Genomic DNA, 19,587 nt, shown 5'->3' with positions numbered 1-19,587 from the left:
CTCTCTCTCTCTCTCTGTCTCTCTGTCTTTGTCCGTGTCTCTGGGCAAACTGGAATCTGTTTTCCAAGTTCTGACTTAAGATATGGTCAGCGACTGCTGCAGCAGTCCACTGTGTTTGGCTGATTTGGGTACTAAACTCCAGCCGTTCATGCTAGACAGGCTGGAGAGAATTGAATGGTGATAATTTTTGAGCAGAGGGGGAGGGTGGTCAAAACTACAAAAGTTTCTAAAATACCCCAGGGTCAGAAATGGACCATTGTGAGACTACACGTTATAAAACAGAGACGCCCACACGTGGCCCAAGTAAGCACCTGTCACACGATCAGAAAAAAAAGTCCCATAAAATTCTTTAAAGTAAAGTTATAAAATCTCACATATAAATTCTCAATTTTGCGTTTTCGGAATAAAGGATCATAAGTTAGTTACATGCATCAACTGTATACCTTCAAACATATTTTATTTTTTTCTCATCAGCAGTGTTAAGTACCATATTTACTCGAATCTAAGCCGCACTTTTTTCCGGTTTTTGTAATCCAAAAAACCGCCTGCGGCTTAGAATCGAGTGCAAAGCAAGCGGAAGTTCTGAAAAATGTCGGTAGGTGCCGCCACAAAACTTGTGCCGTCGAATATACGTAGCGCTACACAAGCATGCTTTGTAGGCACAAAGATAAATACTGGCACCAAAACCTCTGCGTCAGAAAAAAAAAAAAGGGTGGAAGACAAGTGCCCCCCCCCCCCCCCCCCCCCCCCCCCCGCCCTCCGCCCCAAGTTTTGACCACTGCATTGTCATACATTATCCAGCGAAGTAAATACAAAAACCGTGTTGTTCATCTTCAAATGTAGCAGAATTTCAATGTACTACAAAAACCCGACTGGCAAGACTGGGATGTTTGTCAATATGGCCAACTCTACGTTCTGAATTTTTTCCTACCTGTGAGAAGAGATGGTTGCTAATAGGAACCTGATGAAATGTGAATCACATACAGTATTCTCTTCACCATAAGAATAATATGAATATAAAAAAAAATTGCCATGTATTCTTTCGTGTTTGCTGCTCTCTCATTTAAATCCTGTCTGCCTAATAAACTACGAAACTAGAGTGAGACAACAGCAAATGCGGAAGAATATACGAATCGTGTCATGTTTATATTCGTATTATTATTCTTATGCCTAGTAGTGAGACAGTCAGAAATGAAGCACGGCAACTGACTAGATTTTTAAATCTAATATGACTCAAATTTTTGTGCAGAATTCGATGTACTAAAGAAGCGGCCGCAAAGATTTTCAAACGGAGAAAAATTTTTCGCCTAACTCTCATTCAGAACATGTTCTATCATATGCAGACTATTATTTGGTTCTTGTTGATAATTATCAAAGAAAGCAGCAGTGTAAGTAACAACAAATAGCAGTCTCTTGCCATTGTTTCGCTAATGAGATGATTACTATCTCTTTTTTTTTTTTAAATTGTAAGCGGCGGTAGCGTGCACAAAAGCAAGCCATGCTGCGAGCGGCGACAGGCCATAAAGACGCACTGTCAGAATGGGACAAACAATTCATGACACAGTACAGTGATGCATTTTCAGCTTAGAGTGACGTAAACACCTACAACAAAGAAAACGGCACTTATCAGGTCAAAGCAAAATCAGCAATCGATTCAAACCAGACGAAGCACGTGAAAAAGGAAGGGTACTGGTATAAATACGGATGGAGCGCCTGACGCATAGCAATGGCTACCTGGTAAAGCTTAACTGCTAAGCTTATGGCTTGAACCAAACTACTGTAGCTGTATCGTCATTCATTCGACCTAAATTGTGTCTCATATTACAATGGACCAACTTTGTTTCGATTTGGAGGTGCTGCCTAAAACTCTTCCCTCTCCTTGAATTTCGAGTCTCAAATCTCAGGTGCGGCTTAGATTCAGGAAATTTTTTTTTCCTTTATTTCGAGCCTCATTTTTTAGGTGCGGCTTAGATTTGAGTAAATACAGTATATTACATGCAGTCCAAACATGCTTGTCTTTTTACAATGTTGCCTATGTAAACTAAAAGTTTGGACACCCCTGCTGTAAAATGACAGCCAGTTTTTGACGAGTGCACAGAAGTTTGCCTAATGAGTGGCATGTTTGTATCTGTCTAGCAGTGATGTTTTGTCGTACTAAGTTGCTACTGTTTTTGGTGGATGAGTGACTCCTTCACCTTCTTTTATTTGATATTGATTTCGATGTTATCGTTTGCAGTCTTCAAGTTCCTCTACAAGAGCGAAACCTTAGTGAACAATGTTCTTAAAAGTAGTATTCACTGGTTTCCTGCAAATGGGCTCACCCCCAATTTTAAAAAGATGCAAAATATTCAGTTGTGCACATCTAGGGGAGCTACACCAGTGATATGTGTAACACATGGTGCAGAAATAATAAATATGAGGGAAACTTTGAAATTCTTTGGTGTCCGTATTGATGGTAATTTAGACTGGAAAAATGGACAGCAAAATAACTGATAATTGCTGAAGTGGAGAGGATATAAAATGTAGACACAATGGCAAGAAAAGTATTTCTCAAGAAGAGAAATTTGTTAATGTCAAATATAGATTTAAGTTTTCGGAAGTCTTTTTCCAAAGGTATTTGTCGGGAGTGTAGCTACGTATGGAAGTGAACTGTGGACGATAAAAGTTTAGAGAAGAAGAAAATAGTTCTCGAAATGTGGTGATATAGGACAATATTGAAGGTTAGGTGGGTCAGTCCTGTACCTGATGAGGAGATTTTGAATAGAATCAAGGAGACAAGAAATTTGTGGCCCGGCGGAGTTAGGGATTTTCTCTGCCTCGTGATGACTGGGTGTTGTGTTCCGTCCTTAGGTTAGTTAGGTTTAAGTAGTTCTAAGTTCTAGGGGACTGACGACCATAGATGTTAAGTCCCATAGTGCTCAGAGCCATTTTTTGAAATTTGTGGCATAACTTGGCCAAAGAAGGGATCGGCTGATGGGACACCCTCTGAGGCATCAAGGGATCACAAATTTAGTATTGGAGGTAAGTGTGGGTGATGAAAAGCATAGGAGGAGACCGAGAGATGAGTACAGTAAGCAGATTCGGAAGGATGTAGGTTGCAGTAGTTATTTGGAGTTAAAGAGGTCGCACAGGATAGAGTACCATGGAGAGCTGCATCAAACCAGTCTTCAGACTGAAGACCACAACAACAGTGTCATGTTGAACCATGTTCTGGGGTAACTCACCTTTAAGAAAGAATGTCTTCATTGCCCAAGGACATGGTGTATGAATAATATGTAGCACTCACTCACAATCATCTTGTAAACACCTGTTTGAGTTGGACATTCTGACTACTGCTTGACAGTTTATTTATTCCATCATTAAGTTTGTTGTAAATAATCCACTGCAATTCAAAAGGAAGGATGACATGCGTAATTATAATATCAGAAGTAAAAATGACATTCATTACTCCACATCAGAGTTGTCTTTGGTACAAACGCAGGTGCACAGTGCTGCAAATAAATGTTTTTAGCACTTACCCAGTGATATAAAATATCAGGCAGAAAACTAAAATTTGAAAACAAACTGAAAAAGTTTCTCCATGACATCTCCTTCTATTCTGTATAAGAATTTCTGTTATTGTAATGTGTAAAAGGTGATGGGTAGGAATTACTAGCACATATGTATATTTTTTTATTAAAATGCTTATAAATATTAAGCATCTAGCCATGTTTATGAATTGAATTAGCAATGTTTATGTAAAATGATTCATTCCACATCATAACAGTTTATTATTCAAATTATCCATGAAACTAACTAACTAACTGATAAACTGGGTTATTATGCAGATAACTGGTATAATCTAAAACCATTGGTTCATCATAAACATTACTGAACTTTAAATAGTGAGATAAACTTAATTTGATAGGTGATTTTGTTGGAAAGACACTGCAAAACATATCACAACATGCCAACAATTAAATGGGTATAGTTAGAAACATAATAAAAATTATACTTAACTTGCACATTGAGTAAACAAGTCCAGGGTCTTTAACTCAAAGAAATAACCTGACTTAGAATTGACAAATCTGTCCATTTATCATTCCATGACCGACAAATAAAGTCACATCTTTCCACAGTCAACAGTTCCAATTTTCATACACAATTAGAATCAAAATTGCTGCATCATAACAGAGAACAAAAGTCAACAATTGTTAGAATTGAAAACTGCTCTGAAGTGACCCATGCAGTCATTTTTCAATAAAATGACATGTACATCCATGTTAGAATTTATAGTACAACTAGAATTTCAGAAATCAATAATTTCACTCATAGATTTAAAGCGCAGGTGCACAATCGGCGGCCTGCAAGCCAGATCTGACCCACAGTTGATTTTTGTCCGAACATCGGAAGAAATTTGTGGTAGGGATAGCGAGGTGCCTGCATTGTATTCTGCCTGGGATGCATTTTTAGATATTTCTGCCCATATCCACTAGTGTTGGGTTTCCAGCTCATCATGCAGATTAATGAAATTTTACATTTTTCCAGTTCGATTTCTGTATAACACACGCAGTGTGTGCCAAGCGCAAGTGATTTAGACTTTTAAACTTTTTAAAATGATCAAAGAAATGATTTGCTTAATTTATTTAGTGTTACAGAAACAACCTTCACCTATGTGACCAGTCACAAAAAGTACTTTTGGACAAATAATTAATAAATGCTCGCTAACAGAGCTTGTGAATTTAGACACACTAAATTTCGAACACTCGAATGGCCTGCCTGTAGCCAAAAAGTCAGTGTGTTACTCCTAAGTGCTTGTCAATTGGGACTGGCTGTCCCACTGCTGTATTTTGTTTTTCTGTTCGTTCTCATAGTAACACAAGTGATATCTGGCATTCAGTGCCCTGGATATTGTATGTGAATTGGAGTGGCAGTCATTAAAGCAAAGTTGTTTTCCTTTGCAGCAGGATCTTCTCATGAAATTTCAATAACCAACTTTTTCCTCAGAGTGTGAAAATACTTTGTTGCTGCTCACCTACAAAGGGAGAAATGATCGTCATAGTAAAATAAGAGAAATCAGAACTTGCACGGGAAGATTCAAATATTGGGTTTTCCCACACACTGTTCAAGAGTGGAACAGTAGAGAAATAGCTTGAAGATGGTCTGATGAACCCCATCAGGCACTTAATTGCGAACTGTAGATTAGTAAATAATTAGTGTCCATTCTAGATGTAATGGAACACTGCACTTGCTGAAACTAAATTTGTGCTGAATTAGCTGCAGCCAGATGCTTTTATAGCCATTTATTTTTCGAGGGTGACTTTTAACCCTTTCAGTGCTCCAGATGTAAATATACGCTAATTATTTCAGTGCTCCAGACATATATATACTATTTGCTATAAAAAATACTTACAGCGGTTCCCTGCTACAGTCATATAGTTACGTATAACATCGACAATTGGGCCATTGAGTCGGAGGTAATTGTTGCGCAAGTATGCAGTGTAATTGTTGGAATATTAGGAAATACCTGAACGACTACTGAATGCTGAATTCTCTTTCTGCTGAGTTCATTCGTATCGCTATATTACCTAGTTTGTGTGTGGCTGTTTCCGCGTTACCGAATAAAATGACGCAACGTTACCGTCCGTTTACAGACGGTGAGCTGCTGAGTATTCTAAACGAAAGTGACGACGAGGACATCATCGTGCCCAATCCAGCTGATTATGGGTGGACAGATAATGACGATGACGAGTTGGCAGATAAATCTGTCACCACAAATGTAAAAAATATTTGTGAACCAACAAATGTTGAACCAGTAAATGCAGATCCAGATTTTGATGTTATCGTCGATTCTTTCTCCGATTCCAAAGAAGAGCCTGAGCGTATGCTTTAAAAATCTCCCAAGAGACACAAAACAGTTGATTTTAGATGGAAAGACTCTGATTTGGACCCTAAAGTGTATAATTTCAATAACAGTGGTTCCAGTTGCAAAATAGTCAATTTAGACGATTTATGTACTGTATACAACTTCTTCCAAGTTTTTTTTTTTTTTTTTTAGCCAAAAATTGTGAGCTACATAGCTGAGCAATGTAATTTATATTATGAACACCTTTGCAGTGATGCCAGTGAAAAATCAAGACTGCGATGTTGGAAAAACACAAACAGTGACGAAATTTACTGTTTCCTTGCTGTAAATTCTCTGATGACTCAAGTGAGAAAAAATGAAATAAACAATTATTGGACCTATGCTCAGTTACTCTCTATTCCAATGTTTGTGCAAATCATGCCGAGAGATAGATATCTTGTGTTACTTAGAATGTTACATTTTGTTGATAACAGTATGGAACCTGGAGATGACAAAATCTGGAAATTTCGTCAAATTGTGGATCACTTAAGAAAAGTATTTCCAGGTGCTTTCTATCCTTTTAAAAATTTGTGCATTGACAGAAGTTTAGTTCTCTTCACAGATCATGTCTTCTTCAAGCAGTACATTCCTTCCAAACGCCACAGATTTGGCATAAAATTTTTTGTGTTATGTGATTGTGAAACTGGTTATATTCTTGACTTTATTATTTATGTGGGTGCAGCAAGAGATGTAAAAAAAGAAACTGGCTTTAGTGTAAATGTTGGAATACCTGGAAGCATTGTTCTCACTTTACTTGAACGTTACCTTGGTAAAGGTCGCACATTATATGTTGACAGTTGGCACGCTAGCCCAACGTTATTTTCTTATTTGCACAACAGAGTGACTAATGCCTGTGGCACTGTGAGAACAAACCACAAGGGCATGCCTGCTTTATCAAAAAACTTAGAAAAGGCGAGATCAAGTTTATATCAACAGATAAACTTCTTGCTCTGAAGTGGCAGGACAAGCGGGAAGTGAGGATGCTTTCAACTCTTCACGCAAACGAAATTACAGCGACTGACAAAACTGACAGAACCACAAATGAACCAAAACAAAACCAGCTTGCATCGTAAGCTACACTGAAAACATGGGGACCGTCGGCAGGAGCGACATGATGCTAAGTTCAGTAGAATGTGTACGAAAAACTGTAAAACGGTATAAAAAAGTATGTTTTCATTTGATGGATCTGTGTCTGCTCAGTAAGCATGCCTTATAGAAAACTCAAACGGGACAAAATATTTCAGTATCTGATTTTCAACAGAAACTTATCAAGGAGATCCTAGAGGTTCAACACCAACCGCAAAGAGAGGGACGTCGTGGAAGGAGACTGGCTGATGGTGACAATCCCTTACGCCTAACTGAGCGCCACTTTATCTCCCTAATCCCAGGAACTTCAAAGGAGGAGGCCGGTCAGAGAAGGTGCATTGTATGTGCAAAACATGATAAACAAAGTGACACAAGATACATTTGTGTAAAATGTGATGTTCCTTTATGTTTGAATTTTTGTTTCAAGAGATATCACACTTTGAAGTATTACTAAAGTAATATTTTTGTATTTTTTTCTCCTAATAAAGTACCTTATTTGAACAAAATAAGACTTTCTGAACAAAGATTTAAAAAAAGGAAACGATTTACACTGACAATACTGGATTTTGCGTCTCATTTTTATGTCAATAATAACTGCTACAGACGTATATATACGCACCAGGTGAAAATAACGCGCACAGGGCGGGAGCCACTGAGAGTGAATGTGCAGTGAAAGGGTTAAAGTTGCCTGGTATCCCGTCTTTGGGCGTTGACATATATTTATGTGGTGTGAACATTGTTTCCGTATTAACACTGTTGCAGCATTTTGCAATGAAAGTTTTTTTTTTTAAGGCAGCTGTTGTAAAACAAGTGTAAGTAAAGATCCACATAAATGATCAGACTTGTTTGTCAAATGCGCCCTTGTCTAGTGACGGATTTGTCAAACAAGCCTGTACACATACAGAGTTTGTCAGTTTAACCTCAACTTGAAACAGATGCTGTTCATGTTCACGATTACTGTGACACTAGCGAGAATGGCCACAAATGCAGATAAAGCAGTCATGGCATTGTCTCTGGCACTGTGTTTAAAGAAGAAGAAACAAGATGATTGTCCAGGGAATGGTGTAAACTGAAAGACAAATGTACACGTGAAAACGTGTTAAAGGAATTGTTACACTAAGAACCTGATGATCACATCAACTTTCTGCATATGGACAGTTAAACATTTAATAGCTTCCTTATAGTTACTGTGCCCTCACATTGAAAAAGAAGACACAATTTGTTCTCTTCTATTTGGCCATCTGATGACAATAGATAACAGTACCGCACCGTGGGAACATACGAGGGGGGACCCGAAAATAACCGGAATTTCTTTCTAGAAAGCATATACTTTATTGTTTTCAAATACAACCTTAATTTCCCTCGAAGTACTCTCCATTAGCATTAATAGACTTGTTCAAACGTTCATTCCAGTGTTCGAAGCACCTTTTAAATTCGTCCTCTTTGACATCTGCTAGCACTTTCATGACATTGCATTTTATGTCTTCCACATCCGCAAAACGCTTCCCTCTCCAGTCTGTTTACATCCTCGGTAATAGGAAGAAGTCCAAGGGTGCCAAATCTGGCGAATAGGGCGTGTGGGTCAAGGTAGTCATCTTCGTTGAGGCCAAAAACTGGTCAATACTGACAGGCGTTGCGCGGGAGCATTGTCGTGATGCAGGAACCACATGCCAGAATCCCACAAAGCCGGAAGTTTTCGCGACAAACTTCTATGAAGCCGTTTCCTAACCTCCAAATAGAATTGTTGGTTTACTGTCTGGTTTTGAGGGACAAATTCAGTGTGTACAATCCCTTTGATGTCTAAAAAACAGATCAACATCGTTTTCACATTCGATTTCACTTGTCGGCCTTTTCTTGGTCGAGGTGAGCCAGGTGACTTCCATTGTGATGATTGTTGTTTACTTTCTGGATCATACCCAAAGCACCGTGACTCATCACCTGTAATGATTTTGTTGAAAAAATTTGGATCATCTTTAAGCGCGTCCTTCATTTCGAGACAGACTTGAATGCGACGGTCCCTTTCATCTTTGGTAAGAAGCTTTGGCACGAATTTTGCTGCCACTCTTCGCATCCCCAAATCGATGGTCAAGATGCAGGAATTGAGCTCCAGGGCAACCCAGGCAAGTTCTCGAGTTGCTCGATTGTCCTGCGTCAATCTTCACTGATGGGATCACGGATTTTGTCGATGATGTTTTTGCTTCAAGCAGTTGAAGGGTGAGCGGAACGGGGCTGATCTTCAACCACCATTTCTCCCTTTTTAAACCGAGAAAACCATTTGTACACTTACATTTTACTAAGAGCATGGCCTTTGTAGGCTGTCTGAATCTTCGCAAGAGTTTCTGATGCGTTCTTGCCGAGCAAGAAACAAAACTTCACTGCCGCATGTTGTTCGTAAGAACTAGCCATTTCCTCGTGTCACATCTGCACTGTACGCACACTCAAAGAACTGCCAAAGAAACTACACTACTCACTGTTGGGTGATGCCGTGTGGCAGAATGACTCAGCAGAGCTCCTATTACAGCCCTCTGCCTGCGCAACCTGCTACAACAAGTACACGATGTGCAGCATTACGATTCCGGTTACTTTTGGGTCCCCCCTCGTATAGCCCAGATCATTCATGAAAGAACCGTAGGTCTCCAATTTCTTTTATTTCGTGGCACTTTCACTTATACATTGTGTGTAAAACATTGATTTTTTTTTTCTTGACCTCTTCCTGCATGATTTGTGGCTGGGAAAGATGTGACATTGCTATAGCTTTGCTAATTGCCAATGCTATTTTGTTTTTATCACTGATTGAAGTTTCCATAGTTGTGGAAACTCATAAAACAGTGAGAGAAGTTCTAATAAAACAATTTTTCACTAAACATATGTGGTGAAACAGTGACAGAAACATCATCTGCCATCATGTAAAACTTTCTGTAAATCAAAATTTCTCGCAGACACGTCGGACGTGATATGTACTTGATAAACACATCAAACAGGACCATACACAATCGTGTGTTTGCAAACACAGTACAGTTTGACAAATTGTTTGATTGTGGGCGGGGCCTTAAAGAAACAATGTTCATGCCATTTAAATAAATGCAAACATCTGAAGCTGGAATGTACTCACAGAAATGTGTGTTTTGGGGAATGATTTGTACACATTTGATGTCGGGAAAGGGTGCCATTCCTATTGCTGCTTTACCCAATAAACATTAAGGTCATGGACCCCTGCCTTAGGAGCCCTGCTGTCACATCAGGTGGTAAGATGGCCCTTGAATTTAAGTAGGTATCTAAATCAGGCTCACAGCTCACCAACGATTGCACATACCTGTTTAAAAGTAACATGATTTATTATTGAGCGGATACTGTGTTATGCTATGTATGGTTCTTGTTCTCCACCTTGCATTGTTCTCAACGTTTATAGCAAAGTCAGAGACAGGTATTTTGAGAATTTGCTGTTTTTTATGTGATTGAGAAAAAGAGGAAGTTCAAAATTTGATTTCTGTTTTCGTTTTCACCATTATCTTAGTCCACACTCAGTGTTTTACTATACCTGTTACACTAAAAGTTCATCTGTGCTCTCTGTACCTTATCAAAAATTAAAATCTGTGGCATTTAGATTTAGTTATTAATAACATTTACCATACAGCATCAAGTGTTGACTATTTTAGTGCATAGCTGTTTCTTGCAGCAAAGCATATTTTCAACATGTCCCCAATGAAGTATATCAACACCTGTTTGCAGCTAGGGTGCCCATTTAATTATCATTTCATTCTAGCAAAGCTGCATGATCATCAATGATAACTGCTCTTTAGGGTACAGATACCACCGTCATATGTAGGTAAAGCCTATTTTCGTAATAAGTTCTTGATGTTACAGTATTTTTAACACATTTGATTTAATAGTCAAATTTTAGCCAGAAAACAATTACCCATATTACGAATTAAAGTACGCCGCTGTAGTTTCTGTTTGTTTGTGAAGGCTCATCTTGGGAAGTACAGTAAGAATTGTAACTCAGTTTTCACTAATATATAGCCTAAGGTTTTTGTGTATAATTCATTACTGATAAACGAGACAAGACATCTGATTGTGGATACTTCATGCTACTGTTGTGAAATTGGGTTGTGCCACTAATCACAGAATATTTGCCAGCCACGAGCAGGAACTTATAGTTTGCCTGGCTTTGTTCAGCTGAAACCATTAAATCTCAAACTAATCTAATTAGTAACTGCCTTGTTTTACACAATAGGTGATATGTGAGTTCCAATGCACACACTTCTACCCACCGGTTACCAATCGATTGTTATTTACGGTGTACCTCCACAGTGGCGTAGTTCCGAGCTACAGTTATTTCGAAATTTTTTTTTTCAATTTCACACGCCCTATCCCAATGCGACCCCGGCTCTCGCTTAAGGGGGCAGTCAGGGCCTGTGGCAGTGGGAGCACACTCTGCTACGAGGCACGGCATGTCTGTAGCATAAATTGGCTCACAGCGAGCTAAAGTTCACTCTTTATCGGCAATAGCAGTGTTCTTAATCTGAGATAGCAGTTGCAGTTTAATTTGCAATAAACCAGCAGATCTTCTAATGACCTGTTCTAGGTTTGGAAGCCCAAAGAAAAATACCATAAATACTGTTTGAACATGTTCAAAATTTAATGAAAATTACGGTTACACTGAATATAATTAAAACTGATAATCGTAAATTTTAAATTATCACCATGAATTAAAGTTTTGTAATTATTTTTTTCTTGTCGGAAAGGTACCTGCCTGCGGAGCTGGTACACATTGAAATCTGAGTGTCACAGGACCATAGCTTGCTGCTAGAGAACTAAGTGGCTCTTTGTTTGAATAACCTGGAAAGTTAGGAATTTTCGAGGAAATTGATTGCGCTAGAAAACATGGGGAATCCTGGAAGACTGGAGTGTTGAGCCATTTGTCGACAAAAACTAATGTTCCAAGTCATTGTATTACAAAACATGTTGAGATTGAAACTTCCTGGCAGATTAAAACTGTTTGCTGGACTGAGACTCGAACTCGGGACCTTTGCCTTTCGTGGGCAAGTGCTCTACCAACTGAGCTACCCAAGCACGACTCACGCCCCGTCCTCACAGCTTTACTTCTGCCAGTACCTCGTCTCCCACCTTCCAAACTTTACAGAAGCTCTCCTGCGAACCTTGCAGAACTAGCACTCCTGAAAGAAAGGATATTGCGTAGACATGGCTTAGCCACAGCCTGGGGTGTCTAGCCCAGCTAGGTTAGTTTGCGTTGCGTAGACCTTGTTTTCTTCCTTTCTTCTGCCTTCGATGTAGCATTCATAGTTTTATTTCTGAATTTGTCACTTTCATTTACCATTCCTCTAGTGATTCTTGCTTGTTTTATGTTGTCTTATAATTCTTAGAGCCAACTAGATTCTTTGGCTGAGATGTTTACTATGTCAGAAATCTTCTTTGTGAGCCTGTTGTTGTTGTTTCTATGTATGTTAGTTGACATTTTCTGCTCATGACTGTATGTATGTGTGTGTGTGTGTGTGTGTGTGTGTGTGTGTGTGTGTGTGTGTGTGTGTGTTTTATTCTTTGGTTGCTCTCTTCAGTCTTACACTGTCTGTGTGCTCCATCAAAAAATTTTCTGACGATTTTACATTGTAGTTTTCCTGTCTGTGTCTCTGTAATATCTGATGTTCCAGTTGTGATCATTTCTAATGTGCATAGTGCTCCTGGTTGTACGACTGTGTTGTAGTGCCGAGTTCGACCCGTCCTGATATGTTTCTTTTATTCGTTGTGTGACCACGTGAGTTTTTACACTTTCTGGAGTTTTTCTGTTATTCCTGTGTTAGATGTCTTGTTTTAGTCTCTTATTTCTGTATATTCCGCTTCATACTTTTTCCACTTTTTGTGTGCATACCGTGCATGTTCTTTTTTATTTTCGTGCATTGCATTTTGTCTTATAATATCTGTAGACTTGTTTTGGCCAAGGCTTGGTGTATCTCTTGCTGTGCTTGTTAGCTGTTGTTGGTGAGTATTGTCAGGTCATCTCCAAATGCCAGGCTTTTATGATTATTTTGTTTGCAGATTTTTTCCTAACTGAATCACTTTTACTCTTTCTTTCTATTGTTTGATAATTTTGTCCAAGACCATGTTGAATAGAAGCAGCGGGAACCCAACTCCTTGTCTGCCCCCTGTGTTTATCTCAAATGGTTCTGAGATTTGTCCTATAAATTTTATTTTGAATGTGCTGTCTGTTGTACAAGTGTTGTAGTTTTTGTGTCGTCATCATAATAATAATAATAATTATTATTATTATTTCTCTTTCCTGTCTCAGACATTATGTCTGGTTAAAACGGGAAAGTGACGCTGACCTTGATCAAGCGTGACTTCCTTTTAACTGTACGGTATATGTTACATTGGATTTAGGAACTTTTGGAGTAATTTAACATGTATCAATAATTACAGCAAATGTGTGCCATTATTATTATTATTATTATTATTATTATTATTATTATTTCTTCTTTCCTTTCTCAGACATTATGTCTGGTTAAAAATGTAAAGTGACGCAGACCTTGATCAAGCGTGACTTCCTTTTAACTGTATGGTATATATAACATTGCATTTAGGAAGTTTCTGGTAATTGAACATGTATCAATAATTACAGATTTCTTTAGTTGCATATATACGTTTGGATGTAGCTGTATTGCGTTGATGTACTGGTGGATATTGTGTGGTATGACTCCTATAGTTGATAGTATAATTGGTATAATGTCAACTTTATCCTGATGCCACATGTCCTTGACTTCCTCAGCCAGTTGGATGTATTTTTCATTTTTTTCTCCGGTTTTCTTCTGTATATTTGTTGTATTGGGTATGGATATTTCGATTAGTTGTGTTAATTGCTTCTTTTTATTGGTGATTATGATGTCAGGTTTGTTATGTGGTGTTGTTTTATCTGTTATAATGGTTCTGTTCCAGTATAATTTGTATTCATCATTCTCCAGTACATTTTGTGGTGCATACTTGTATGTGGGAACGTGTTATTTTATTAGTTTATGTTGTATGGCAAGTTGTAGATGTATTATTTTTGCTACATTGTCATGTCTTCTGTGGTATTCTGTATTTGCTAGTATTTTACATCCACTTGTGATGTGATCTACTGTTTCTATTTGTTGTTTGCAAAGTCTGCATTTATCTGTTGTGGTATTGGGATCTTTAATAATAGGCTTGCTGTAATATCTGGTGTTTATTGTTTGATCCTCTATTGCAATCATGAATCCTTCCGTCTCCCTGTATATATTGCCTTTTAGTAGCCATGTGTTGGATGCGTCTTGATCGAAGTGTGGCTGTGTTAGATGATACGGGTGCTTGCCATGTAGTTTTTTCTGTTTCCAATTTTCTTTCTTCATATCTGTTGATGTTATGTGATCTAAAGGGTTGTAGGAGTGGTTATGAAATTGCAGTGGTGTAGCCGATGTATTTATATGAGTGATTGCTTTGTGTATTTTGCTAGTTTCTGCTTGTTGTAGAAAAAAAATTTCTTAAATTGTCTACCTGTCCATAATGTAGTTTTTTTATGTCGATAAATCCTCTTCCTTCTTCCTTTCTGCTTAATGTGAATCTTTCTGTTGCTGAACGTATGTGATGTATTCTATATTTGTGGCATTGTGATTGTGTTAAGTGTATTGAGTGCTTCTAGGTCTGTGTTACTCCATTTCACTACTCCAAATGAGTTGGTCAATATTGGTATAGCATAGGTATTTATAGCTTTTGTCTTGTTTCTTGCTGTCATTTCTGTTTTCAGTATTTTAGTTAGTCTTTGTCTATATTTTTCTTTTAGTTCTTCTTTAATATTTGTATTATCTGTTCCTATTTTTGTCTGTATCCTAGATATTTATAGGCATCTGTTATTATTATTATTATTATTATTATTATTATTATTATTGAGAATGAGATTTTCACTCTGCAGTGGAGTGTGTGCTGATATGAAACTTCGTGGCAGATTAAAACTGTGTGCCGGACCGACACTTGAACTCAGGACCTTTGCCTTTCGTGGGCAAGTGCTCTACCATCTGAGCTACCCAAGCACGAGTCACGCGCCGCCCTCACAGGAGAGCTTCTGTAAAGTTTGGAAGGTAGGAGATGAGATATTGGCAGAAGTAAATCTTTGAGGGCAGGGTGTGAGTCGTGCTTGGGTAGCTCAGATGGTAGAGCACTTGCCCGCGAAAGGCAAAGGTCCTGAGTTCGAGTCTCGGTCCAGCACACAGTTTTAATCTGCCAGGAAGTTTTATTATTATTATTATTATTATTATTATTATTATTATTATTATTTATCACTCAATAAGTTATCCTTACGTTGGGCTTATGAAATGGAGTATGTGTCTAATCTATAAAGTACATTGAATCCATGTGTCAGCAGGTGTCTCTGCAACTGAATGATGGCCATGTGCATCTAGACAGCAACTCTGTCATTATTACAAGCAATAAGGGCAGCAACAATGTTGGGCTCTTCTGACATGCTGTGTATAACTTGGCACATCTGCCTTTAATTTTTTCCAGAGCTGCACCTGTGTACGAGACAGCTACGACACGTGCCTACTACAATGGCCGAACGGAAACGGTGCGCTCATGCACGACGGAGCAACTGGAATGGGTTCGATCGATGCTGAACGGGACCTCCAGTGTGAGTGGCGACAGGCTCATCTGTGGTATAGAGACTTGGTTTAGGCACTTGAGTGTGCTCAATTGTGTGTGCAGTCTGTGTGCTGCGCTGACAAGTGGCTATACTGTCAGGTGCAGAAAAGCGAGCACGGATGTACAGCGTGTCCATAATTAAAGTTCCAGTTTCAACTGGTTTCAGAATGCTGTAGAAAAAGAGCGACTGCTCAGAATGAAGTCACCTACATTTACACTCTGCAAACCACCTCGAGGTGCACGGCAGAGGGTACGTATCATATGGAGTGTGGGAAGAATGATTGTTTGAATGCCTCTGTGCATACAAAAACTTTTCTGATCTCATTCACAGGATATCCGTGTGAGCGATATGTCAGGGGTTGTAGTATATGCTTAGAGTCATCACTTAAAGCCTGTCCTCGAAGCATTTTTAATAGACCTTTTTGGTATAGTTTACGTCTCTCTCCGAGAGTCTTACAGTTCAGTTCCTGCAGTAGCTCTGTGACACGCTCCCACTGATTAAGCAAACCTGTGACCATTTGTGTCGTCCTTCTCTGTTTACATTCAATATCTCCTGTTAATCCTGTTTGGTACAGGTCCCATACACTTGAGCAAAAATCTGAAACCAGTTGCACGAGTAATTTCTAAGTGATATCCTTTGTAGACTGATTGTGTTTTCTCAGTATTCTACCAATAAACCAAAGTCTGCCTTCTGCTTTACCCTCGACTGAGCCTGTGGGGCCATTCCACTTCGTATCATTGCAAAGCATTACACCCAGATATTTGTATGAGTTACCCGATTTCCTCTACCCCCCCCCCCCCTCCCCCCCCCCTCCTCCCCCCACAAACCATGGACCTTGCCGTTGGTGGGGAGGCTTGCGTGCCTCAGCGATACAGATAGCCGTGCCGTAGGTACAGCCACAACGGAGGGGTATCTGTTGAGAGGCCAGACAAACGTGTGGTTCCTGAAGAGGGGCAGCAGCCTTTTCAGTAGTTGCAAGGGCAACAGTCTGGATGATTGACTGATCTGGCCTCGTAGCAATAACCAAAACGGCCTTGCTGTGCAGGTACTGCGAACGGTTGAAAGCAAGGGGAAACTACGGCCATAATTTTTCCCGAGGGTATGCAGCTTTACTATATGATTAAATGATGATGGCGTCCTCTTGGGTAAAATATTCCGGAGGTAAAATAGTCCCCTATTCGGATTTCTGGGCGGGGACTACTCAAGAGGATGTCGTTATCAGGAGACAGAAAACTGGCGTTCTACGGATCGGAGCGTGGAATGTCAGATCCCTTAATCGAGCAGGTAGGTTAGAAAATTTAAAAAGGGAAATGGATAGGTTAAAGTTAGATATAGTGGGTATTATTGAAGTTCGGTGGCAGGAGGAACAAGACTTCTGGTCAGGTGACTACAGGGTTATAAACACAAAATCAAATAGGGGTAATGCAGGAGTAGGTTTAATAATGAATAGGAAAATAGGAATGCGGGTAAGCTACTACAAACAGCATAGTGAATGCATTATTGTGGCCAAGATAGATACGAAGCCCTCAGCTACTACAGTAGTACAAGTTTATATGCCAACTGGCTCTGCAGATGATGAAGAAATTGAAGAAATGTATGATGAGATAAAAGAAATTATTCAGATAGTGAAGGGAGATGAAAATTTAATAGTCATGGGTGACTGGAATTCGAGTGTAGGAAACGGGAGAGAAGGAAACATAGTAGGTGAATATGGATTGGGGCTAAGAAATGAAAGAGGAAGGCGCCTGGTAGAATTTTGCACACAGCACAACTTAATCATAGCTAATACATGGTTTAAGAATCATGAAAGAAGGTTGTATACATGGAAGAACCCTGAAGATACTAAAACGTATCAGATAGATTATATAATGGTAAGACAGACATTTAGGAACCAGGTTTTAAATTGTAAGACATTTCCAGGGGCAGATGTGGACTCTGACCACAATCTATTGGTTATGACCTGTAGATTAAAACTGAAGAAACTGCAAAAATGTGAGAAATTAAAGAGATGGGACCTGGATAAACTGAAAGAACCAGAGGTTGTACAGAGTTTCAGGGAGAGCATAAGGGAACAATTGACAGGAATGAGGGAAAGAAATATAGTAGAAGAAGAATGGGTAGCTCTGAGGGATGAAGTAGTGAAGGCAGCAGAGGATCAAGTAGGAAAAAGACTAAGGGCTAGTAGAAATCCTTGGGTAACAGAAGAAATATTGAATTTAATTGATGAAAGGAGAAAATATAAAAATGCAGTAAATGACGCAGGCAAAAAGGAATACAAACGTCTCAAAAATGAGATCGACAGGAAGTGCAAAATGGCTAACCAGGGATGGCTAGAGAACAAATGTAAGGATATAGAGGCTTATCTCACTAGGGGTAAGATAGATACTTCCTACAGGAAAATTAAAGAGACCTTTGGGGAAAAGAGAGCCACTTGTATGAATATCAAGAGCTCAGATGGAAACCCAGTTCTAAGCAAAGAAGGGAAAGCAGAAAGGTGGAAGGAGTATATAGATGGTCTATACAAGAGCGATGTACTTGAGCACAATATTATGGAAATGGAAGAGGATGTAGATGAAGATGAAATGGGAGATATGATATTGTGTGAAGAATTTGACAGAGTACTGAAAGACGTGAGTCGAAACAAGCCCCCCGGAGTAGACAACATTCCATTGGAACTACTGACGGCCTTGGGAGAGCCAGTACTGACAAAACTCTACCATCTGGTGAGCAAGATGTATGAAACAGGCGAAATACCCTCAGACTTCAAGAAGAATATAATAATTCCTATCCCAAAGAAAGCAGGTGTTGACAGATGTGAAAATTACCGAACAATCAGTTTAATAAGCCACAGCTGCAAAATACTAACACGAATTCTTTGAGACGAATGGAAAAACTAGTAGAAGCCGACCTCGGGGAAGATCAGTAGGATTCCGTAGAAACACTGGAACACGTGAGGCAATACTGACCTTACGACTTATCTTAGAAGCTAGATTAAGGAAGGGAAAACCTACGCTTGTAGCATTTGTAGACTTAGAGAAAGCTTTTGACAATGTTGGCTGGAATACTCTCTTTCAAATTCTAAAGGTGGCAGGGGCAAAATACAGGGAGCGAAAGGCTATTTACAATTTGTACAGAAACCAGATGGCAGTTATAAGAGTCAAGGGACATAAAAGGGAAGCAGTGGTTGGGAAGGGAGTGAGACAGGATTGTAGCCTCTCCCCGATGTTATTCAATATATATATTGAGCAAGCAGTAAAGGAAACAAAAGAATAATTCGGAGTAGGCATTAAATTCCATGGAGAAGAAATAAAAACTTTGAGGTTTGCCGATGACATTGTAATTCTGTCAGAGACAGCAAAGGACTTGGAAGAGCAGTTAAATGGAATGGACAGTGTCTTGAAAGGAGAATATAAGATGAACATCAACAAAAGCAAAACGAGGATAATGGAATGTAGTCGAATTAAGTTGGGTGATGCTGAGGGAATTAGATTAGGAAATGAGACACTTAAAGCAGTAAAGGGGTTTGGTATTTGGGGAGCAAAATAACTGATGATGGTCGAAGTTGAGAGGATATAAAATGTTTTCTGGCAATGGCAATGAAAGCGTTTCTGAAGAAGAGAAATTTGTTAACATCGAGTATAGATTTAAGTGTCAGGAAGTCCATTATGAAAGTATTTGTATGAAGTAAAACATGGACAATAAATACTTTGGACAAGAAGAGAATAGAAGCTTTCGAAATGTGGTGCTACAGAAGATACTGAAGATTAGATGGGTAGATCACATAACTAATGAGGAGGTATTGAATAGGATTGGGGAGAAGAGAAGTTTGTGGCACAACTTGACAAGAAGAAGGGATCGATTGGTAGGACATGTTCTGAGGCATCAAGGGATCACCAATTTAGCATTGTAGGGCAGTGTGGAGGGTAAAAATCGTAGAGGGAGACCAAGAGAT

At 39.1% G+C, this 19,587-nt stretch overlaps 1 protein-coding gene across 4 annotated transcripts in view; it reads left to right on the top strand.

Moving 5' to 3' along the window:
• The window catches only part of LOC126295101 (peroxisomal carnitine O-octanoyltransferase), a 166,259-nt gene that overhangs the window by 93,428 nt on the left and 53,244 nt on the right, over window positions 1–19,587 (top strand). For all 4 annotated transcript variants that reach the window (XM_049987357.1, XM_049987354.1, XM_049987355.1 and 1 more), the window contains exon 10: window positions 15,500–15,623. In XM_049987357.1, the coding sequence (XP_049843314.1) occupies window positions 15,500–15,623 (124 nt within the window). The remainder of the gene's footprint in view (window positions 1–15,499; window positions 15,624–19,587) is intronic.

This window comes from Schistocerca gregaria, chromosome 11 (genome assembly GCF_023897955.1).
Source record: "Schistocerca gregaria isolate iqSchGreg1 chromosome 11, iqSchGreg1.2, whole genome shotgun sequence".
NCBI classification, from domain to species: Eukaryota; Metazoa; Arthropoda; class Insecta; order Orthoptera; family Acrididae; genus Schistocerca; species Schistocerca gregaria.
Note: the sequence above shows the minus strand (reverse complement) of the source record. Positions and strands in the feature narration are given on the sequence as shown.